The sequence below is a fragment of the Aquarana catesbeiana genome, linkage group LG13 (assembly GCF_042186555.1).
Source record: "Aquarana catesbeiana isolate 2022-GZ linkage group LG13, ASM4218655v1, whole genome shotgun sequence".
In the NCBI taxonomy this organism is placed as follows: domain Eukaryota; kingdom Metazoa; phylum Chordata; class Amphibia; order Anura; family Ranidae; genus Aquarana; species Aquarana catesbeiana.
In genome coordinates, this window is record NC_133336.1 from 76,260,457 (window position 1) to 76,285,249 (window position 24,793).

General features: G+C 42.2%; 1 protein-coding gene across 2 annotated transcripts in view; it reads left to right on the top strand.

Annotated features, from left to right (window-relative positions):
• Positions 1-17,494, top strand: part of MGA (MAX dimerization protein MGA) — a 191,213-nt gene extending 173,719 nt beyond the window's left edge. For both annotated transcript variants that reach the window (XM_073610788.1, XM_073610787.1), the window contains exons 24-25: positions 4,148-4,282; positions 13,485-17,494. In XM_073610788.1, coding sequence (XP_073466889.1) covers positions 4,148-4,282; positions 13,485-14,557 — 1,208 coding nt within the window. In that variant the 3' untranslated portion in view covers positions 14,558-17,494. The remainder of the gene's footprint in view (positions 1-4,147; positions 4,283-13,484) is intronic.
• The last annotated feature ends 7,299 nt before the right edge of the window (positions 17,495-24,793 follow it).

Consider the following 24,793-nt stretch of genomic DNA (forward strand, 5'->3'; position numbering starts at 1 on the left):
TTGGTTATAAAATTTTCTGAGTGTAGGTTCAAACCGGTGCTGCAGGGTCAGGGTTACAGAGACTTACACAATGTACCTCCTGTGCCATGTGCACTTCAGTATTGAAGTTTTAGGCACCTTTTAAGTCGTGTCAGATCCTCCTAAATAGTTGAAATCCACACGGCAATGGCATATTATGTTTTGAATTTTAAAGAATGGTTTAAATGTGTCAAGACTATCTAGGGATCACGATTCCTGCCAATCTCTCTGATCTCTATACCTTAAATTATATACCCCTCCTAACCAAGATTAGGAAGGAATTAGATTCATGGAACCCCTCCACATTACCTTGGTTTGGTCGCATTAATACATTGAAAATGGACACCCTACCAAAATTACTATATCTATTTCAAACCGTCCCTATTCTGGTCCCTAAACAATTTTTCACATCCCTTCGCTCTATGTCCATAAGATTCATATGGCAAAGTGGCATGTCCCGCATTCGTCACAACTTACTCACATATCCTAAAATACAAGGCGGTGTAGGCCTACCTGACTATGAGCAGTACCATAGAGCTGCACTGTTATCCCGGGTCCTAGAATGGTTCCCTCGCCCTTTCCCCAAAGCATCCACCATGGTGGAACAGGATCTAGCCACTTTAGATCTCAGGGCCTTGCTTTGGGGATACGGACGACATCTACATTTACTCTCCTCTACTTCCCCACTGACGATTGCAGCTCTACATTATTGGTACAAGAAAGGCATACAGACCCTCCTATCCTCAGACCATTCCCCACTCACTTCCCTATGCGACCACCCCGCACTCCCTCAGGATGAAGGCTCTACCACAATCGGCCCATATTCCCGCTCTATATGGCCCGTAGCGAGATCATTTGTAAATCCTACCTCTGGTGCACCCATCCTCCCAAATACACAAGGTAATTGGCTCACAGCTCTCCGTATATCCTCCTATTGCTCCGACCTGTTCTCCACATCTAAAATCCACAGACCCTTAACGGAATTTGAACAACTGTGTTCCCTCGCGGAAACCCCCAGACATTTACTTTCCACCCTTTACACGATACAAATTACACTATTACATAACCGACCCCCCTCATACACCAAGAAGTGGGCCACGGATCTGGTAAGGGAACTTCATTCAGAGGATTGGCAAAAATCATATTACTTTACGCATAAATCTTCAATTTCCTGTTATACACAGGAAAAAAATTTTAAGCTTCTTTCCCGATGGTATAGGCACCCCCAATCCCTCAACAAAATTTTCCCTTCGGTCCCATCCTCCTGTTGGAGGTGTGGCTCAGGAGATGGAAGCTACCTACATATATGGTGGGACTGCTCATCTATTCAACCACTTTGGTCCCAGGTTTTCTCCATTTACAGTAGCCTCTATGATCAACCCCTACCACCCTCCCCAGAAATTGCATTACTATCTATGCTCCCTGGCCCCATCACTTCACAGAAACGCTCTCTTTTACGCTTTTTTTTATCGGCTGCCAGGCAGATCATACCCTTATTTTGGAAAACCCCCACTAGACCCCCACTTACTTTGTGGGTGACGACAATGAATGACATTATGCGCATGGAGGAGAGGTTGGCCTTGGATAATGATACTTTTGATAAATTCAAAACTCTATGGCTTATCTGGATTGAATATTCAACATCAGACGCCTTGAAAACTTTATTGACCACTCGAGATTAGACACAACTGTCCATCTTTAATACCTCTTGTATATGCTGCCGTGCCGAGGCCCGCTCCACACCCCTTCCCCTCCTCTGTATCCTATCCCTCCTCTTCTTTTTCCTTCTGCTTTTCTTTTCTTTCTCCTTACTTTTCTGAACTCTGATATGACCTTATAGTCAGTGATTATAGTCTCTCCTAGACTAATTTATAGGTCTTCATAGACAGTTTATTACTATATCATATTGCCGGTTGATGATAGTCCCTTTTCATGCAAGATTTAACCAAACATTGTACACTGGACTAAGAAATATTCAATGATGTCTTTGTCAACAATAACTGACTACCAATGACTGTGTATAAATATTTTTTGATATTGTTAATAAAAATATATTTGACACTAAATGTGTCAAGACAGAAACAAATTTTTTACAGGAACTATGTGATTCATCTACAATGTAATTTGTCTTGTTTAATCCCATCTTTAATGCATGACATATAATTGAATTACATTAAAGCAGAACTCTGGGATTTTCAAAAAATCCCCCATTAGTACAACTCCCACCCCACAGAAAACACTAAACAGTTATTACATTTGTGAAATTTCTTACCGTTTAAGAGATATGTCTGATTGAATTTTTACGAAGTCAGCTCTGTGATTCAAAAAAATGCAGCCTGTATTCTGGCAGGTAGGGGGTGTTAGAACAGGGATTGCATCATATCCTCTGCTCTCTCTCTCTCTCTCTCTCTCTCTCTCTCTCTCTCTCTCTCTCTCTCTCTCTCTCTCTCTCTCTCTCTCTCTAAACTGTAATCAGACTACATTTCCCATGAATCCTTGGGATTGGAGTGAATGTGGGAGGTACACTAGGCTTGTACATGTAGAAGTGAACTCGCCCACTTCAACATAAATCACACCCCTCTTTCTGCAGCCAGCAAGCCATACATAACACACAGTGTGATAGGTTATATCCTTATAAATGCAAACCAGTTCAACGTGTCAGTGTCCTCCAGTGCAGTTTATCGGGGACCACCAGTGCCGCATGTCAAGGACCACCGTGTCCGGGACCACCAGTGCCGCATGCAAGGAACCACCAGTCAGGGACCACCAGTGCCGCATGTCAAGGACCACCAGTGCCGTATGTCAGGGACCACCATGTCTGTCCCACCAGTGCAGAGCCGGATTATTATCAGAAATGACTTGTATGACACAGTGGGGATCTCCCGCTGTGTCAGGTATTGTATATGAGAACACCAATAGATCTATATATCGATAGATAGATAGATAGATAGATAGATAGATAGATAGATAGATAGATAGATAGATAGATAGATATATAGATATACATCTATAGATATATAGATTTTTTTTTTTTTTTTTCAAAAGTTTTGTAGATAAAAAACAAGAAAAACAAAACACCAAATAGGCAACAGCTTTGCATTCCCTTAAAACGGTATCAATGAGCAGCAACCACATTCCAAGCCAATATATACAGAAAAATACAAAAGTACCAGAAATGCATGAAAATTAAAAATATCAAGCTGGTATCCAACAAGTATTTGCAGTGCCACTCCCTTCCTACCACGCAGTTGAGAAAAAAAGGTAATAATATAGCTTTTTTTTTTTTTTTTTTTTAAACTTGCGTAAAAGTATTTATGGGAATATTACCACTGCCCTACCCATATTAAAAAGGAAAAAAGACCCAACTGAAGTGTGCCCTGTAACAGTCTACCACAGCTTTATACACCAGCCAACCATGTGTTCCAATTAGCGCACAAGTATGCATACATCTCCTGCTAAAAATTACCATTGTAAAAATATGTAACCACTTATGGCTGTTTTCTGAGGTTCAGAATATTTTTTTTTATAGGACACCTGTAATTTTTATATAAACAATTGAGGGAACATGTTTTTAATTTTGACAGTGATGAAGGATTCATTGTTAGTAGTATAATAATTGAGGCCTGTGGAAATCTTCTTTGCTTCCCCCCTTTGTTTGCATGGGAACCCAGTAGCCCTAGTTTCTGTAAATCTAAAGGATATTGAATAAAGATTGCATATTCAGATTGCAAGGTGAATGGTCATATTTTAGTGTCATTTCAGCAAAGGTGTCCTGATACATTGGGGTTGATTTACTAAAGGCAAATAGACTTTGCAAGTGCAGTTGCTCCAGAGCTTATTAAATGAGATGAAGCTCACTTTGCAAAGAATACCCAATCACAGGCAAGGAAATAAAAACAAATGCATTTTTGCTTGCACATGATTAGAAGTTGGCAGAGCTTCCCCTTATTTACTAAGCTGTGGGGCAATTGCTTTTGCAGAGTGCAACTGAACATGCAAAGTGTACAGTCAATGCCTTTAGTAAATCAACCCCATTGTTCTGATTTTATCAGACTTCAATATATTACCTTTTTGTATACTTTTTTTTTTCTCTGGTTATTTACATATCTCATTGGATGTGTTTGTGTAGGAATGGCTTCTGTGGTGATTCAGCTTCCCGGTACACTACAGCTGAAGGGTGTAATTGGTAATAACAGTATTCCCATCACTTTGTCTGCTGTGTCTCACACCATCTCTGCAGTAGAACCATCTTCTCCCAGTTCAGGTATGGTATCCTTTGTGTCTTGCATATCCTTCATTCTTTTTTAATCTGAGTTGTCTATTTGCTTGTTGGCATGCTCCGTGGAGGCTAACTTTCATATAAAACTTCCATCTGGCTTGTTTTCAGGAAGTCTGTACTGAGGAAGTATCTTCCACTTTAAAATGTATGCCTGGAAACTGAAAGGGAATCTGTTATTGAACTTAGTGATTGTAAAGGTTCCACTTTTTTTTTTTTTTTTTAAATAACAAACATGTTATACTTGCCTGGTCAGCCCCAGTGCTCCTCTTCTCAGGTCCTCTTCCGGTGCTCCAGGCCCCTCCCCTCCCCTCTGCTGAGTGACCTCAGAGAAAGCTGCTTGCACTGGGGGCGAACTCGTGTGTGCTCGCTCCTGAGCCGCCTCTGTGTGAGACACACAGAGCATGGCTCGGCCTTGCCCCCTCCTTATTGCCTGTGATTCACAGCAGCGGGAGCGGCTCCTGCTGCTGTATCTCAGCCAATGAGGAAGCAGAGACCTGGGAGAGCTTTTGCTCTTGTGGGATCGGGCTCAGGTGAGTATAGGGGGGAGCTGCACAGTTAAGATTTTTTACCTTCATGCATAGAATGAAAAAAAACCTTCAGGCTTTAGATCCACTTTAAAACACCTATCTGCTAAGCCTTTAATAAAAGCTCCCAAGATCTGTCTTAATTTTTATCAAGACAATTTGTCTCCTTTCATTCTTCAGCTGCTCAGCTGCTGCACAGGCACTGGATATATATATATATATATATATATATATATATATATATATATATATATATATATATATATAAAGGGTTGTCCCTATTAAGGCTGAAAGGAACCAGAGGACCAAATAAGTGACACAGCATACAATGTATAGGAAAATAGTAAATAATTTGAAATTAATAGGTTAAAATCGTTATAAAACTCCTCAATGGGAGATCATAATGGGGATACTGAAAACTTGACAAACAAACAGCACAGGACAGGGAAAAGACACACAACAATAATAAACAAGCGTCCGGACGCCAAGGATCTATATATGGATGAGCGTGCCATGACAATGTCGTATAAAATGAAACACAATTATGTGTGGATGATAAGGCATGGGCATCCATATAGGGGTCCCTGGAAGGCTCGAGCCCACAAAATGAATAGGAAAGGAAACTAAAAAGGTGAGAGAGGAAGGGAAGGGGAAAGATACTGAGCCTCGAGAGTAAACTGACTGTGATAAAGGGGAGCATGGTGATTAAACATACGATACCCTCCTTTAGTGATGTGGTCTGTGTCAAATCTTCATCCAAGGTACTGCTTAATGTCTGTCATCCATGGTGCTTGAAATCGCTGGTCCGGTCTCGATCTCATTCCTTTTGGCCACAATAGGGGTGTTATCCCCATTATCCTCTTCATACAGGACATTGTCTTTGGCCACCCATTAGGAATAATTTCAAACTCATTTTTTCTACACTCCAGTAGCAACGGTTTTTCTGGTGCAACAATTTTGTTTTTCACCTATCCTTTTCCCCACCATCAGCAGATATTGACTATCGGGGTTCCCCTTTATTACAGTCAGTCTACTCTTGAGGCTCAGTATCTTTCCCCTTCCCTTCCTTCCCCTCTCCCCTTTTTCCTTTCGTATTCATTCCGTGGGCTCGAGCCTTCCAGGGACCCCTATATGGATGCCCATGCCTTATCATCCACACATAATTGTGTTTAAATCTATACAACATTGTCATGGCACGCTCATCCATATATAGATCCTTGGCGTCCGGACAATTGTTTATTTGTATTTTATTGTTATGTGTCTTGTCCCTGTCCTGTGCTGTTTGTGGCCACATCCAGATATGACTTGATGCTGGTATCTCTGGTTGTTTGTCAAGTTTTCAGTATCCCCATTATGATCTCCCATTGAGGAGTTTTATAACGATTTTTACCTATTAATAAATTTCAAATTATTTACTATTTTCCTATACATTGTATGCTGTGTCTGGTTCCTTTCAGCCTTGATAAGGACAACCCGTTTTTTTTTTTTTTTTTTTTTATATATATATATGCAGTATTCGTTGACTAGAGTGACACTACCCCTATTGGGTACACAATGTTTTGAGGATATACTAGTGTGTCACCAGACACATACTTAGGCCCTTTTTTCTTTTTTCTTTATACTGCACAGGCACTGGGGCTTTTGTTTGTAGCTTCAGGATTGGCCACTTCTCAGCTTTGCCCTGGGGAACTGTACCCAGGAAAAATATGCGGGGTCTGCTTGTAACATCTTCTTCCAGGACTTGATCATGCATTTGTTGCTCACCTAGGTACGTGGTGCTGTGCTTTGAGTAAGCTCCAGGGTGCTTCACAGTTCCAGGACCGAAGTCCACCTGTCTGGTGGAACCCAGTCCCTGAAAATCATTTGGGGTTTTCCCCTAAAAGGGGAAATCATGTGGGCGGGGCTTGTTCCCAACACTCTGCCTATCTGCCTGGGTGGGGGGAGCCTTAGTACAGGCTGTTGGGCTTATAGCGCCAGTTCACACCAGAACGCGGTGCAGAAAACCTGCATCGTCTTCAAATTGCACTGCACTTGTTATCTGCAGTGGATGTCAGTGCAATGCTAACGACACCCCAAACGCAGGTCACAAATGCAGTATGTTTACTTGCACTGGATCGCATGGTACAGAAGTACCATGTGATTCGGTTGCTCTGCATTTTGTAAAATAGTGCATGCATTGCTTGTGCTGCAATCTGACACGATTTCAGCCCATTCAAATGAATGAGCTACAGTCATACTGCAGTATCGCATGTGAATCGCACAGGAATGTACAACGCGTTCCTGTGTGATTTATTGTGTGAGCCAGCCATATATGGGGGCCCAAAGTGCTGACATAGCTCAAAGGACACCATTTCAGCTCTTATTGACAAATTGTGCAGTTACCTCAACTTAGAGCTGCCTTTTTCAGTTTTGCTAATGGTCACCAGCCTGGGCCCCCTCAGAATGCCTCAGTCTACAAAAGACTTCCCTGTACACCTGTTACAGCCTGTTCTGTATAGTGTCTGGCCTCACCCTGAGAAGATGTTTGCCCCTCCCAAGCATTTTACTTGATATCCTATATAGTATCCCATTGAAGGACCACTTTTACCACCCTGTTTCTCGAATGTTGGCTTTAATGGCTTAGCTGTTACAGCCCAAGACCTGAGGGATATGGGACTTTCTGATTTAGCTATCCCTAAGCTCCTAAATATATTTTCAATGGTATGAGATTGGGAATTTCCATCCCTGGAAGTACTTTGTAGGACAGATGCTCTGTTTTCTCCAGTCTGGTCTGGATCAACATCTGGCCTTGAGTGCCATCAAGGTTCAGATATTTTTTGTATTGACCCAGAATGTATTATTTTAACGTTTTACATCTGTTGCTCTTTCTTTGATATTCTCAATAAATATCTATTGAAACATGAATCTCAGCCCTAGCAATTACCTTCCAGAAACCACTTGTGAAGCCTTTCTGCAGGGTGTCGCTGACATTGTTCTTTCTGTATATGCTTTCCAGTGACTCAACTGGTTCTGTTGGCTGTAAAAAAAAAAAACACCATTTGAACCTGTTAGAGAACATCCTCTAATGTTAACTTGCGAGGTTGCCTTTCCTGTTGCCTTAACTTTGAGTGGTGAATTTACGAGTTGGCGTCCTTAACCTGTAAAGAACCCTTTTTTATGTGTCTCACAAAGACAAGTTGGTTTTGTTACCCAAGGCCTCCCTCTTTTCCAAGGTTGCTTTTTTTCTCCTTAACCTGAACAATGTTCTACTTTCTTTTCGTTCAGTTCCTAAACCTCCTAAAGAGGTTTTTCTCCATTGTCTTTATGTGGTTGCCCATCGCAGCTTCCTTTTGTCACTACGGATCTTATTGTTGTACCTGAAGGACAACCTGCTTTTCTGGTCAAAGCACACAGACTTTTCAGCATCAAGCATCTGTTGCTCAAATTTATAAGGCTGACACCTGTTGTTCTGTTCACAAGTTTGTAACGTTTTACCTGGCAGATGTTCAGACCACAACTGATGCTGATTTCAGTCATTAAGTTCTTCACGTATACCTGTCTTTTGATACCCCTGATGTACCTTTTTATTACGTTTGCATCCTCTGCATAATTTACATTCTGTTCTGCAAACCAGTTTAAGAAAAAAAAGTTTGTCACATGCTGCTGTAAGCTCCCTTGATCCCTTTTTTTTGCATTTCTTTTGCTGTTTCCAACTCCAGCTGGAATGCTTTGGACATACTGATGCTTCCAAAAAGCTTCATTCTGTGTGCTGTAACATTTGATAAAGAAAATGGGATATCTTAATTAAGCAGGCTACCTTTTAGTAGGGGTGCGCATCTTCACTGGTCTCACGATTCAATTCGATTACTATTATCTGGTCTTCGATTCGATTCCGCGATGTATCACGATGCATCACGATTACTGACGAGCTCCCACTTCCGCTTGGGCCCGTCAAACGCAGCCCCCTGTGCCCGTCAAACGCAGCCCCCTGTGCCCATCAAACACAGCCACCTGTGCCCGTCAAACACAGCCACTTGTGCCCATTAAATGCAGCCATCACTAACCCCCCCCCAAGCACGGGCCACCACTGGTGCTGACAGTTCCCTGGCATTCCTGTTTGCACCTTCCAGCACACTAGGAGTTAACAGTGGAATGTGCACAGGATAGCCAGGGACCTGTCAGCACGGAGCGTGAGGTGTAAGGTTACTGTTAAAATTACTTTCTTTTAATAAATTCTGTGTTACAATGGATGATGTGCCCCGCTGTACTGTGTATGTGCTTTTTAAAAAACGATGCCACTTCATACCAAATTTCACTGTAGTACGATATATCCCGGTCATGTGACTCCCAGCCCATCCCGCCCCTCTCTTCTCTCCGCTCTCCTCTCACGTCTCCTGAGTCCTGACGTCAGCGGGGAATCCTCAGCCCCGCCCGCTGACTATAGCTATCGTATCAGAAGAGAGGCGGGCGGGACTGAGAATTCCCCGCTGACGTCAGGACTCAGAAGAGCAGAGAGGGGCGGGACAGGCCAGGAGTCACATGACCGGGATATATCGTACTACGGGGAAATTCGGTATGAAGTGACATTGTTTTTTAAAAAGCACATACAGCGGGCACACATCATCCATTGTAACACAGAATTTATTAAAAGAAAGTACTTTTAAAAATACGGTCCGAGTGCTTTCCCGGGAGGGGCGGGGCTAGTCGCCATGACGTCACCCGCAATCGTTTTTCCGGTCCCTATGCATCGATGCCGCATCGGGGACACCTGAATCGCGATGCATCTATGCAACGATTAATTTCAGCACCCCTACCTTTCAGGTGATTAGATACTAGCAAAAACTTTATTAAGGCTGCCTCTGATGCATGCTCTATAACCTCACCAACTCCGTAAGACTTTTCACTTTTTGTTTTTGCTAGTGTCCTTGGTGATGGATTTCTCCTTTTTAACACTCACCCTAACCTGAAATGCAACAGGTGTAGTTAGCCACAGGGTGCCATTCAGGTCCAGGGCCGTGGTCCATCTCTATGGTTCGAGACCCTAAAGACCCCTTTGTGGGTATGCCCATTGTGATGGGCAAAGCCTGGACCCCTAACAGGCCAGCAATATAGATAAAGTAAGACAGTTTCACTTTTATACAAACCACAGTGTTTAGCATACAATGCGGATACATAGACACAGGAATGAGGAGTTATCCACATGGTGTAATACTGTTGTAACTGTCTCAATGTGTTTGGCACAGTAAGTAATATCTACTTAAATTTAATTTTGAATTTTCTTTTCCTTTCATTCATTCTCGGGATGAGAATGTAGTTGCAACATGCCTCCTAGCTGATGTACTTCTGTCCACCTTATCTGCTGAAAACACCCCCACAGCACTTTCAGAGACACCTCTTACAGACATCCCCTCAGTTTAGCAATGGTAGATCATGGACTGAAGGTGGCTGGGACAAAAGGGCCAGTTAACATGCGTTCTGAGGACAGCCTACAGCAATCTCAGACTGTTCCCTTATAGCTGTTGTCCTCTGACTGGACATTCCTCTAAGGCACACACCTTGCCACCTTTCTGGCAAAAGAAGATCTTCTACCACTAAGTCTGACTTTCTCAGAAAACCTTTGGCACTCCTAGAATCTTTAGTTTTCAAAGGCCACAAATGCTACCCTGACTCTATTGATGAATCAGAGTTCAAGCCTCTAAACCTGTTTGAGAATGAATTGAAGGAAAGCGATGGAAAAACAGACAATGTTTCAACCTCTGCATTTTATGAGGCAAAAGCTATGGCTTCCTAGCTATTGCTCTCTTCTGTGGATACAATGATTGACATAGCTCATACTAGTCTTTTCCAAGTGCCATCTGATTTTAGGGCACAGTGGTGTAGTGGTTAGCACTTTCACCTAGCAGCAAAAAGGGTCGCTGGTTCAAATCTCAACCACGACACCATCTGCCTGTTTGCATGCTCTCCCTGTGCCTGCGTGGGTATCCTCCGGGTACTCCGGTTTCCTCCCACACTCTAAAGACATGCTGTTAGGTAATTGGATCCTGTCTAAAATATTGGGCCTAGCATATGTATGAATGTGTGTTAGGGACCTTAGATTGTAAGCTCCTTGAGGGTAGGGACAGATGTGAATGTACAATGTATATGTAAAGCGCTGTGTAAATTGACAGCGCTATATAAGTACCGAAATAAATAAAATAACTTCTCCATAGCCAAGTCAACCCCTGTGAGCACTAAGAGGTTGGCAAAATCAAAAAATATTAAAGAACGCATACCTGTTTTTTTCCACCATGTTTCAAGCTTAGAAGTCTATTTTGCTTGGTGAAATTCACTAGGCTTTAATCCTTGCAGGTTTTCTGTAGCTCAGCTTTCTGGTCTGTACCTTTTTATTTAAGGGGTTACTCAGGTCTTCCCCCCCATTACACTATATTTTAGTTCTTTATGCCGTCCAAAAACCTCCCTTTGAGAACATTCAGCGGGGAATTCCATTACCGACACATTCACAAATGGTGTTTTTTCTAGTAGGCATCACTACTTTTTTCTTTTTCTTTTACACACTCTTTTACACAGAAAAACGTAATACCCTTCAAGTAGGACCAAGGGACGATTATTGGCACAATAGACAATGTGAACTCCAAAACATAATCTCTATCAAAAATAAATCTTTATTACAAAGCAACATATAAACGGAATCAAAATTGGATGTTGCTAATAAAGTGTATAAAAACAACACCAGTATTACACAGGTATTTCCCGAAGTGAGAAAATTTTTACTTTTTTCTGTTGTATATAATTAAGTCTGTTACGTGTGTTTAAAAAACTGGCAAGCTTTTTATGTGCTGTGTAAGGACAAAGGTGGTCTTGAGACCAATACTTTCCTTCCTGCTCACGGTGGTCTCTTCTTATCACCTCGGTGAGGATATTGCTTCCCCTTCTCTCTACCGTGCTCCAAAACGCACTGAGGAAATTTCCCTACACTGCTTAGAAGAGCGGTATCACTAATTTAATAGCAGTACACTGTTTGGTTTTCTATTTTTTAATACTTAGTACTTGAGTATTGTACAAGCTGCTTTTAGGTTTATATCTGGCCATAGCGCGGAATTATTTTCTTTACTGCTTAGATGTTGTCAGGGTCTGCCTGGCAACCACAGCTTCTGTTACTTGAAGGCTCATGTAGAGGACATCCTGCCTCTTGCTGCACCATTGCCAGGGTCCTGGTCAGACTGCTGATTTCCAGGGCCTACACCCTTGAGGAAAGGATAATTTTCCCTATCAGAGTTCATTTCACCAGGTCTGTTGGTGTCTTTTGGGCTTTCAAGCATCAAACATCTGTATCCCAAATTTGCAAGGACAACCTATGGTCCTCTGTTCTCCATGTTTTATCAGGTCGATGTTCAGGCCTCAGATGATGTGCACTTTAACTGCAGGTATTTCAAGCTGTCTTCTGAGCATTTTTTCAGATTACTTAAAGGGGTTGCAAAGGTAAAAATTTTTTCACCTTAATGCATTCTATGCATTAAGGTGAAAAAACTTTTGACAGTACCGCCGCCCCCAGCCCCCCCGTTTTACTTACCTGACGCCTCGAATCTTCGCTGCTTGTCCTCGTCATCTTCATTGCAGCTCAGCCTGGTCGCTGATTGGCTGCAGTGGATGGATTGAAAGCAGCGCAGCCATTGGCTCGCGCTGCTGTCAATCACATCCGATGACGCGGCGCGCTGGGGGGCGGGGCCGAGTGATACAGCGAGCGGCTATAGCCGCCGGCTGTATCATGGGAGCGCGCCCGCAAGCACTCACCACCATGCGAGGGAGCTCGCATTAAGGTGGTAAATGCATGCGGGGAGGAGCTGAAACAGCCGCCGAGGGACCCCAGAAGACCAGGTTCGGGGCCACTCTGTGCAGAACGAGGTGCACAGTGAAGGTAAGTATAACATGTTTGTTATTTTTAAAAAAAAAAAAAAAAATACCTTTACAACCCCTTTAACTTTTTTGTGGGCCTGTTGGCAGTTCTGCTTGCTATGTTGCTGCCCACCCCTCAGTTTTATTGTTTTGGGATATTCCATGGTCTTTCAATACAAGTCCTGTAATGTGTGATAACGATGTAATGAATTTTGACTTGCCTGTAAATTTCTTCTCATGGAGTACAGTAAAGGACAAAGGCCCCTTCCCTCTGTTTCCACCTCTCGCAGGCCCCTCCCCCTTCTCATTGCTTGCATAAAAAATATGGAGTCTCAGTGTGGCTGGGATTTATATGAGCATGCTCTAGGGGCTGCCCTAACAAGTTTTGCTGTACAGTCACCGGAAGTTATGTTCTGTGTCCTGTACTGTAATCCAAGGAAAGAAATTCACATGCAATTCAAAATGCCTCTAAAACCCTTATCTTCGTATTCATTACTGGACACAGGCCCCTCCCCCCTGTTCTTATCATCCACTTCTGTCATTGCTTGCTACTGGGGCATGCTGGGAGACAGTTTTTACTGAGCTGTCCATACGGCTTTATTTGCCAGTGTACAATTTCCCTTTGGGTGGAGTTATACTTCATCCTGTGTCCTGTAAAGTAATTCAAGGAAAGGAGTTTTCAGGTAAAACGAAAAAAATATTTTTTTGTTCATCTGTGTTTTATTTTTTGATTTTACTTTTTAACAATCTGTATTTCCTCAAACGTGTTTTTTTTTTTTTTGTTTCCTTAGAAGACGATGACCTGTCCATGATGCCCAGGATTGTCAACGTCACATCCTTAGCTGAGGATTCTTCTTCAGATCTGTACCAGGACATCATGGGATTCCATACTCCAACGACTAAGGCAGACACAGATACTGAGAATAACACCCTGTTGGCAAAGAAGACTGCTGCTAGTGATCCTTTGTCAGATCAAGCAGAGAGAGATCTGTCCTCCGCAAAACAATTACCATCTACATCCCATCCAGTGGACACCACAGAAGAAAAACTTTCTAGTGATATGAATATAACCCAGAATTCTTACTCCAGTCTTCCAGAGAATCTCCCACTGGCCAAAGTCAGTATTGTTAATGCCGAGGCATCCTCAAAAAGTGGAAAGACTACTATAAATGATTCATCTTTGGATAATGTCTTGGAGAATGTCAGAGACTCTGAACTAGAGCTGGAACTAAAAAAACTTTCATCTGCTATAGAGGAAGCAGATTTGGAGCCCAGCGAGTTATCAGATGTTATGGCTGATCAAGAAGACTCAGATGAAACGTTCTCATCTCTTTTGAATGAGATTGCTTTCTTGAATCAGCAGTTAAACAATGACCCCAGTGAAATGGGCTGTGACTTCCCGGGGTCAGACACACTATCCCAGGAAAGTATTGGCAAATCTGCAGATGGTAATTCCTCTCCTTTCTTTTTTGGAAAATTCAAGGAATTGTCTGAACCAAAAGAAAAGAACATTTCACTTAGCCCTCTCTTTCTACAAATAGATGAGGGAGAGATTCAGGAAAGTGTTAAGCATAGTGAAGAGCCAGGTATTGTTGTATTTGAAGATGCAGCTAATAAAGAAGCAATGACTGAAGTGGGGATGAATCTTCTGCAGCCTCCTGCAAATGTGGCTTTTCTTCAGGCTGTTGATCAACCAGAAGTGGCCTCTGGCTCTGATGTGTTTTGGAGGCCTATGCCCAAATTAGCACCTCTTGGACTAATGTCTTCTAATCTTCCAAGTGATCAAAGGGTATTGGGGAACAAATCTATGCCATCCTTGGCTTCTGCTGCAGTCCGATTAAGTTTACCAAAACCTATGGATTAGAATTTTTTTTGGTCATTTATTATTGGATAAATGTTCAGGTTACTTGAAGCATATAGTGTTGTACATTGTATTGTACATTGTATCGAGTTTCTTCAACAGTGAATGAATTGGAAATCTAATGCTTAGAAATCATGTTTCCATTACACACAAAATTGAATTATCTTAAAAAGATAAACACCTGAATCCCTACTTCCCATTTTGCAGCATATTTTCTGCTATAAAGTAACCAATGCACTTTAATGTATAATTGTGATTTGTACATATGCTTTGGCTAAGCAGCGTTTGCAGATATTCTTCTCCAGCAGACGGACGATGTAAAGCATTCCTTGTGGGATTTGTCTCCTGGAACAATTTACACAAAGTAAACCATAGGTGCCTCCATCTCTAGTCTCTACAGCTCAGTCACCTTTCTGTCTGCACTTTACAAGACAAATTGCTACAGCTTATGTTTTGTCAGGAACAGTGTTAACTGTCACTTGAACACTCACCCCAGTTACTTGACAATAAGTTCATTGCTGCTTGAATGACAAGCAATCATTGCTGTTATCAAACTGAACATGTAAAAAATGTATATGTATTTATTTATATTTTTTAAAACCTTTTGTACACAGAATTTTTTTGTACACACGTGTAGAATGTGATACATTTGTTAACTGATTTACTGTATTTCTTACTGTAGATACTAAGTGTACGACTTGTGGTCCGCTCATGTTTCATTGAGCAAACTTTACATAATATGAAATTTGAGGAAGTCCCTGTTTTAAGGGGCCCCTGTCTGAGTTGGTAAACATGTAAACATTTTTTTTTCTTTCTCATTATTCAGTCTTGAGGTCTATTCTGAGTTAAAGGGCTGGTCCTTCACCAAACTAATATTTTTAAATTTTGGTTAAAAGCTGGTGGAATGACCAGCAGTTTCTTTTATGTCCCCAGATCTCCATCAGCAGAAACCTTGCACAATCTTGGACCTTCCTTGGCACTGGAGTCCATGGGGCATAAATGAAGGGAGAGGTTAGTTTATCACCCATTGCTGAAATATTGATTTTAGCATCAGACTGAAATTTTAGTTTAAATTCACAAAGTATATAAAGTACATCTAATTAAAAGATGTGCGAAGTCTTAGGCTACGTGTATGCTAGCCTTCCCTAAACCAAACTCTTCTGATAGTAGAAAAGGGCTAAACACGTCAAAAAAAGCAGTTTTGGCGTTTATTTTAATAGCAAGTACTCTGCCCAATGAAATGGATAAAAGCCCACGCACTAAACAGGGCTAGCATTTAGGTGCGTTTACATGCATCTTTGCCTCGTTTGGTGTTTTTTGACTAAAACGTTCCTCTTCTGAACACGATTCTTCTCAGTTCAGGAGAGGGAAGTTTACTGCCCCTAAGCTCTGCTGCTCCTAAACTCTGGTAAGTGCCTATGTGCACATGGACACACAGGCTTTTATTGATTTGAATTTAGTGGCTTTGGCAAAAAAATGCCCAAATCTCCTAAACTGAGGTTTGGGAGCAGCCAGTGTACATGAGCATGCCTTAGAGTTTGCTATGTTTAGAAAGCAGCCCAAATAGAAAAGTCCGTTCCCCTGCCAGTTTGCTGCAGAGAAGGGCAATTGTTCTTTGTATGAAAGCAGTGGTCTCTCTGTAGAGGCCTCCTGCTGAGTGAGACCTATAGTAAAGCAATCAGCAAAACTCTTACTCCCTGTTTATTGGACAGCTTAAAGAGAAGCTCCAGGCTCATTCAGAAAAAATTAAAAGTCAAATACTGTAGCTGCTGACTTTTAATAATAGGACACTTACCTGTCCACGAATCCAGCGGTGTCTTCACCCCAGCTGATTTTTCAATCGGCTCTCGGGTGCTGCTGCCGTCACTTTTTGTAGAGGAAACCAGCAATGAAACATTGCGGCTTGACAGTCGGCTCCCTACTGCGAATGCGTGAAGCGCGTTGCGCTTTGTGAATGGCTCAATGGTGGGGGAAGGAGGAGGGGGCGAAGTCACCATGCCGAAGTCACCCGGAAGTGGGAGCAGGTACCTGTCAAGACCAGATAGCCGCTCCCCCCCCCATCTGAATGGTGCCAAATGTGGCAGTGGAGGGGGGTAGGAAGCAAAGAAGTGGAGCTTCCCCTTTTGAGTGGAGCTCCGCTTTAAGCTCTAATTCACTGGTTCCAGAGAGCAAGGGTCCTTCTCTGCACCATGCCTTGCACAGGACAGGCTTTTCTACTGAGGCTGCTACTTTCCCAAGATAACAAACTGTAAGCCATTTTTTTATTTTTTTGATGCAACTTAAATACATTTAGATGATTTAAACCTAAAGTTCAGTTGGACTGAAGAGTGGACTGACCCTTTACTCTGTCCTGATTTAAATTGGCACAACATTCGTGATTTGTTTAAGAAAATGCAAGTTCCTGAGATGTCATTTTCATGTTTCAACTTTATTGCTTAGTAATACCTGGAAGAGCTTTGGGAGTTCTGTCTTCACTTGTATTGCTATTCTGGTTAAGTGAGGAAGAACGTTGTGAAGCTATAGGTTGGGAATGACACCTTGAGAACTTGCATTTTCCAAAACAAATTGGCATTGGCAGTACCCATAGATGTGCATGAGTATTTTTAGTTAGTGCAGTATCCTTGAGTTCATCATTTTGTAGAAACAATTTTACCCAGTAGAATGTCATTCTGACTTATGGACAGAATGACCCAGTCAAAACTTCTTCTGCAAAGCAATAATTGTGAACTTTTCATTCTGTAATCATAGAACTAGACCCAGGCTGAGTCTGTCTGTCCTCAAAGACTATGAAATTGAGAATACTTTTCATTACTATGTTATACGTTAAAGAAGATAGAAATTAATCTTTTACTATCCAGAACTGGTCATTTATGTTTTGTCTAGATGCAAATCTGTTTGGTGCTAAATAAAGCATTGACAAGCATATTGTCATAAAATTGATATGTGTGTATAACTTATTTTTTTGGTTAAATTTGGATAAGTGAGAAATAAGCAGCGTTCACATTTTTGTCCTCACAGTGTACTATTTGTATTGCAGAGCATATAGCAATCCATTCTGGCAAAGGATTTTTGGTCCCCTTCACAGCACTGTTTAAAGCGACACTGAAGAAAATGCTTTTACATAACATTAAAAAGTTACATACTGAAAAGGTCACTTATGGAGGTCAGATATAAACATGCTGTACCCATACAGTTGCATAGATCCCAAAAGTTGGACCTGAAACGGTGAATGAAGACGCACCGAACCCCTGCTCTGAGCCACTGCTTTCTCAAGTGTGAACTCAGAGTCTCTCTTCCTCAGAGTCCTCTTTATCTCCTTCACTTATAGCTAGATATTTTCCGTTTTTCGCTGAAGTTTTTTACTATGGTCATGCAAGACTTTACGACCCAAATTACCCATTTATCTGTTCTCTCTGATCACAGAGGTCACAAGTGCACTCCCAATCCCCTCTGCTGTAGATTCTTTATCTAATTTACTCACAACCATAATGGCTTCTGAGTCCTCATCCACAGAGACTGATTGAATGAATGAGTCGCTCTAATACTTGTCTGATTAGCTTACCTAGGGGAGTCGTCTACTGCAATTATTGACAATTTAAAGTGGTTGTAAACCCTTACAGACCACTTTCACCTACAGGTAAGCCTAGATTAAGGCTTACCTGTAGGTGCTTGAAATATCTCCTAAACCTACACGGTTTAGGAGATATTTACTATTTCCCCAAACAATGCTGTCTTCTGCGCATGCGCCGTGGTATTCAGCGCTTGCGTACTCTTGAAAGGGCACGCTGTGCCTTTCAAGCTGGGGTCATGCCGTGACTGGCGGCTCCAGCGTGCATGCGCGGGAGTGACATCACACGACTCCGGACAGTCACAGAGCCGGAGTTCACAGCCCCGAAAGAAGAGGGGTGAAGAATGGATGCTCGCTGCCAGTGAGGAAATCGGGGGCATCACAGGCTCCTGTGTCAGGTAAGTGACACATAATGGGTTACTATGCGATGCATAGTAGCTCATTATGCTTTACCTTTGTAGGGAAACAGAGGAAGTAAAACCCATCAGGATTTACTTCCTTACGTCCTCTTTAAGATGATGAGCTGTCCCCCCCCCCCCCCCTATATTATAAAGATTCGTACACAAGTGATCTATTACCACTATCGATCCAGCAGTGTCCAGCCTTAACCATGCGCTTACTATTCTGGTAGAGGATGCACCTGTTTTTATCCGCTTCCATACTGGGCCAATTCTGGCATTCCTCTCCTACATGTAAAAATCATATTCATATATATATATATATATATATATATATATATATATATATATATATATAAAATTTTAGCAGAGACCCTAGGGAGTAAAATGGTACGCATTGCAATTTTTTGTCACATGGCATTTGCGCAGCAATTTGTCAAACGCACATTTTTTGGGGGAAAAAAACACTCATGAATTAAAAAAAAAAAAAAAAAACAAACACTCTTCCATGTATCCACCTGCAAAGATGCTACTTCACTGCCCGATCCCAGGCCTTTTCTCCTATCAGCAGAAATTGGCCACCTATTTATTTATCGCTGCAAGTGTGCAATAGCAAGGACCTGGAAGAACCCGGCAGTCTCGTTCGCAGAGGTGAAGAGCATTTTAAGGACTCTCATGATTAATGAGAAGATGTCTAGTGTCCTCCACGACTCCCACGCTAATTTCCTTAAGGTGTGGGGCCCTGTGGTGGTCCTACGCTCTTCCAACTTTGCATCCGACCAGCCTAGGCCTTCCTAACTGACCTCCTACCTCCCCCGGCCTGGGGGAACCCTTTTCTCTTCTACCGTGCACTTCCTTTTCCTTCTTCGTCTTCCCTTCTCATCTCTTATTTCCTTCCTTGGTCATCTGGCTTACCCCCCTGCCCCCCCTTTCTTTTTTTATTTCTTTTTTTTCCCTTGTGTTTTGTCTTGTTGACAGTCCCCCCCCCCCCCCCCCCCGTTTGTTTTTTTTCTTGTTAGTTCGTTAGTGTTCAGTCCAAGCCTTGTTTTTCAAAACTTTTGGACTGCTCCACACCTCAACCCCTGAGCAATTAAAGCTCAACCACCCTAATGCCCCGTACACACGAGAGGAATTTCCGTAGGATAAAAATCTTGGATGGTTTTTCCGACAGAATTCCACTCAAACTTGGCTTGCATACACACGGCCACACAAAAGTTCTGTGAACTTTCGACCGTCAAGAACACGGTGATGTACAACACTATGACGTGCCGAGAAAATGAAGTTATAAGAATACTGTAGTTGCTGACTTTTAATATATGGACACTTACCTGTTCAGGATGCCCGCTATCTTCGAATCGACTCACGGGGTGCAGACTCACGGGTGCTGCTGCAGTGAAGACTTTTGGCTTCACTCCTGGTTCCCTACTGCGCATGCACGAGTCATGCTGCATGTTCTGAATGGTCCCTGCTATTTTCTGGGACCTGTCTCTGTGTGTCAAGAGGGGGGGGGGGGGGGGTGAGGAGGGGCCGGACATAGCGTAGTTCACCACACAATGTGCAGCGCTCTTTTGCCAGAAGTGGGAGCAAATACCTGGATTTGACAGGTATCTGCTACCCCCTGAAAGGTGCCAAATGTGACACTGGAGGGGAGAGGAATCTGATCTGCAGAAGTTCCATTTCTGGGTGGACCTCCGCTTTAATAATTACAGATCTGCATTGATCTTTGTGTTTTAAATCTGCCCAGATGTCAGTATCGGTCTGCTTCAGCTTTAAATATGCCTCACAGAATCAGAGTGGTCATGCAATGCTATTGCTATAAAAAGTCTATACATGCATACATGTACAAAAGGTTATGTATAGTAGCAAAGATATCTATTGCATAACTGACATGTACCTAATAAAGGACACATACAGTGCCTTGAAAAAGTATTCGTACCCCTTGACATTTTCCACATTTTGTCATGTTACAACCAAAAGCATAAATTTATTTTATTTGGATTCTATGTGATAGACCAACACAAAGTGGCACATAATTGAGAAGGAAAATGATAAATGGTTTTACAACTAAATATGTGAAAAGTGTGGCGTGCGTTTGTATTCAGCCCCCCTTTACTCTGATACCCCTAACTAAAATCTAGTGGAACCAATTGCCTTCAGAAGTCACCTAATTCGTAAATAGATGCCACCTGTGTGTAATTTAATCTCAGCAAAAATACAGCTGTTCTGTGAAGCCCTCAGAGGTTTGTTAGAGAACCTTAGTTTACAAACAGCATCATGAATGCCAAGTAACACACCAGGCAGGTCAGGGATAAAATTGTGGAGAAGTTTAAAGCAGGGTAAGGTTATAAAAAAAATATCCCAAGCTTTGAACATCTCACGGAGCACTGTTCAATCCATCATCCGAAAATGGAAAGCGTATGGCACAACTGCAAACCTACCAAGACATGGCCGTCCATCTAAACTGACAGGCCGGACAGGGAGAGAATTAATCAGAGAAGTAGCCAAGAGTTCCATCATAACTCTACAGGAGCTGCAGAGATCCACAGCTCAGGTGGGAGAATCTGTTCCCAGGACAACTATTAGTCGTGCTCTCCATAAATCTGAACTTTATGGAAGAGTGGCAAGAAGAAAGCCATTGTTGAAAGAAAGCCATAAGTAGTCCCATTTGCAGTTTGCGAGAAGCCATGTGGAGGACACAGAAAACGTGGAAGAAGGTGCTCTGGTCAGATGAGACCAAAACTGAACTTTTTGGCCTAAAGGCAAAATGCTATGTGTGGCAGAAAACTAACACTGCACATCACCCTGAACACACCATCACAACCGTGAAACATGGTGGTGGCAGCATCATGTTGTGGGGATGCTCTTCTTTAACAGGGACGTTGGTCAGAGTTGATGGGAAGATGGTTGGAGCCAAATACAGGACAATCTTAGAAGAAAACCTGTTAGAGTCTGCAAAAGACTTGAAACTGGGGCTGAGGTTCACCTTCCAGCAGGACAACGACCCTAAACATACAGCCAGAGCTGCAATGAAATGGTTTAGATCTAAGCATATTCATGTGTTGGAATGGCCCAGTCAAAGTCAAGACTTAAATCCAATTGCGAATCTGTTGCAAGACCTGAAGATTGCTGTTCACAGACGCTCTCCATCCAATCTGACAGAGCTTGAGCTATTTTGCAAAGAAGAATGGGCAAAAATGTCACTCTAGACTCTAGATGGGCAAATCTGGTAGAGACATCCCCAAAAAGACTTGCAGCTGTAATTGCAGCGAAAGGTGATTCTACAAAGTATTGACTCAGGGGGGCTGAATACAAATGCACGCCACACTTTTCACATATTTATTTCTAAAAAATGTTGAAAGCCATTTATCATTTTCCTTCCACTTCACAATTATGTGCCACTTTGTGTTGGTCTTTAACATAAAATACCAATAAATCCCAATAAAATACATTTATGTGTTTGGTTGTAACATGGCAAAATGTGGAAAAATTCAAAGGATATGAATACTTTTTCAAGGCACTCTAATGAATTGTGAAGAAGACTTCAAGTAGCATATATGTTTTTGTTTTGTAAATACAATACAAATACTTTATTACTCCAGATGTACTGTATAGTACTGTTTTGTTCAAAAATGACACATTTTGCTGGGCTTTTATCCGCACAGTTATTATAGTAGTTGGCCAGCAGGTGGGGCTATTTATCCATTACTCTTCACTTGAACAGCCTCAGTTATTTCTCCCACAATGTAAACTGTCCAGTTTATTTTCCAGTGCAGTCCCTTTATAGGGTCCAGTAAATTATTTACAGTGCTGAAGACCATTCCACTCTGTTAGCATTCCACTCTGGTGCTAACTTAAGCCAAGTAGCCAGAATAAAATGATGAATAATCATCTTTGCAGGAAAATGTGATTTTCATTAAGCTTGCAAATTCAATTTAAATGTTCAGCGTCACAAGGAAAATGTGAACTGTATCCAGGCTAATAGCCTATTTCCTTCCACGAGGTGGGGTTGGTTCTACAATGCTCACCACTCTTACATTTTTTTCAAATCTGTATCTTTTGGTTGAACCAATTTTGCCCATAGTCTGGGAATCTGTATGACTAGATGTCATTTTAATGGATTTAGGGAGGTCCTTGCACTTTACAGCTTCAATCTTGTTGATCTGATCAAACCTGAAACATAATCTGTGTGTGGTCAGCAGTTGCGGAGAGGAAGGTGTGAAATGGAAGAGGCATCCCCCAGCTGTCACCTTTTATATGACCTTTCTATATATTTGTACGCCACAAGTATGCATTGTATGTTCCCCTTTATTTTGTAAAGCACTGGGCAAACTGTTGGCACTATATACATCCTATATAATAACAATAAAAGTAACTAAAGGTAGGTATGTCGTGCGCTATCAACACATTTGCCCTGCATCCTTTGTTATTGGATTCTCTTGTGTAACCTTATCTCTGCTTTCCACTGTATTTCCTAATCTGCTCCTTTCGTGGGGAACTACCAACAGTGGAAAATTAGTGGAAGTTATTAGTTCTGAAAAAAAAAAAAACCATAAGCATTGCACAACACAAAAAGAATGGAAATAACAGGAAAATCCAAGGGTTTTCTTTCCACAACTTTCATGGAATACCCCTCCCCCACAAGGGATCCATGCAAAACAACTACCGGATTTATCGGCATATAACACGCACATTAATTTTAAGAGGGAAGTTTCAAGAAAAAAAAGGTTTAAAATTTTAATTTAATTTTTTTTCATTTTAAATAAGGAACTTTGAAGCAAAATAAGGGTCAGTGCCCATCTGCAGCCTCACCATTGCCATCAATGCAGCCTGATCAATGCCCATCTGCAGCCTCACAAGTGCCATCAATGCAGCCTCAACATTGCCATCAGTGCAGCCTAGAGAGGACAGGGAGGGGGGCGGGACGAGCGCCAACAGATTACATATAGTGAGAATCTCCTATGATAGACAGAACATTGGTCCAATGGTGGCCCAGGAGACAGGACTTCCTATTTCAGAGGCTGCCAAGTAAACAGGAGATTTTCACTGTATGTAATCTGACGGCGCTCGTCTCGTCCCCTCTCCCTGTCACCTTCGAGGTAGCTACAATTGAAGTATTGGCGTATAACACACACATGCTATTTGCACCCAATTTTCATGGTAAAAAAGTGAGTGTTATACGCCAATAAATACAATATATTGTGAATGTGTGGTCCTGACTATTTGACTAATTACACCCTTCCATGGACTGGGGGACTCTTGATGGGCATCAGTAACGCAGTGTCCATAAATGTAACAGCTGCACTCCAGTAAATCCAACATGTAAGAGGTTTATTTAGCAACTAATGTTCACATTGCACACACTGCCTTGACTCTAACCTCTCTGATGCATTTCACTCATGATGGGTTTAGGCTAGGTTCAAACTTATGCGGTGCGGGAAACACCGCGATCCGTGTGTGTTTCCAGCACCGCATGCAAAGTGCACTGCCCTTGCGATTTGCTGCGGGTGTCAAAGTACAAAGTTAATGACACCCCAAACGCAGGTCACAAATGCAGTGAACTTGCCTGCCCTGGATTGCACCGGACTGCATGGTACAAAATGACCATGCGAACTGGTTGAGGTGCGGCTCCAAAACGGTCCATGTACTTCTTTGGTGCAATGCGATTTGAGACCATTCAAAATGACATGCAGAGTGGAACCTGTACAATTCAAATGCAGTTCATAGTGTGAACCGAGCCTTAAAGTGGTTGTAAACCCCCCTGAGGCATTTTTACATATAGGTAAGCCTATAATAAGGGTTACCTTTATGTACTGAAAATCTCTCCTAAATGTGCGCCGTTTAGGAGATATTTACCTTGTAGTGTGCCGATGATGTCATCGGCGCATTCGTAGTGAAGAAACGGCCCTCTGTGCTGTTTCTTCCCCATCGTTTGCCGTGACTGTCAGAGCCGGAGTCCACGGCCCCGGAAGGAAGAGGGGCAAAGATGGATGTTTCCACCAGCGGGGACATTACGGGCTTCGTTTGCAGGTGAGTGCCACATAATGGGCTAGTATGCAATGCATACTAGCCCATTATGCTATTACTTTGCAGGGGAAAAAAGAGGAAGGAAAACTCATCAGGAAAAAGAGGCTTCATTACCTTCCTGCAGGCTCCAGTGCTGACCTCCTCTCCCCAAAGCTGTGAAGACTCGGTCAGGAATGACTGATCCCCTAGACCAGAATTAGTTGTCAGAACATTAAAAGTACACAATTCCCTTAAATAGCATGCTTGGGA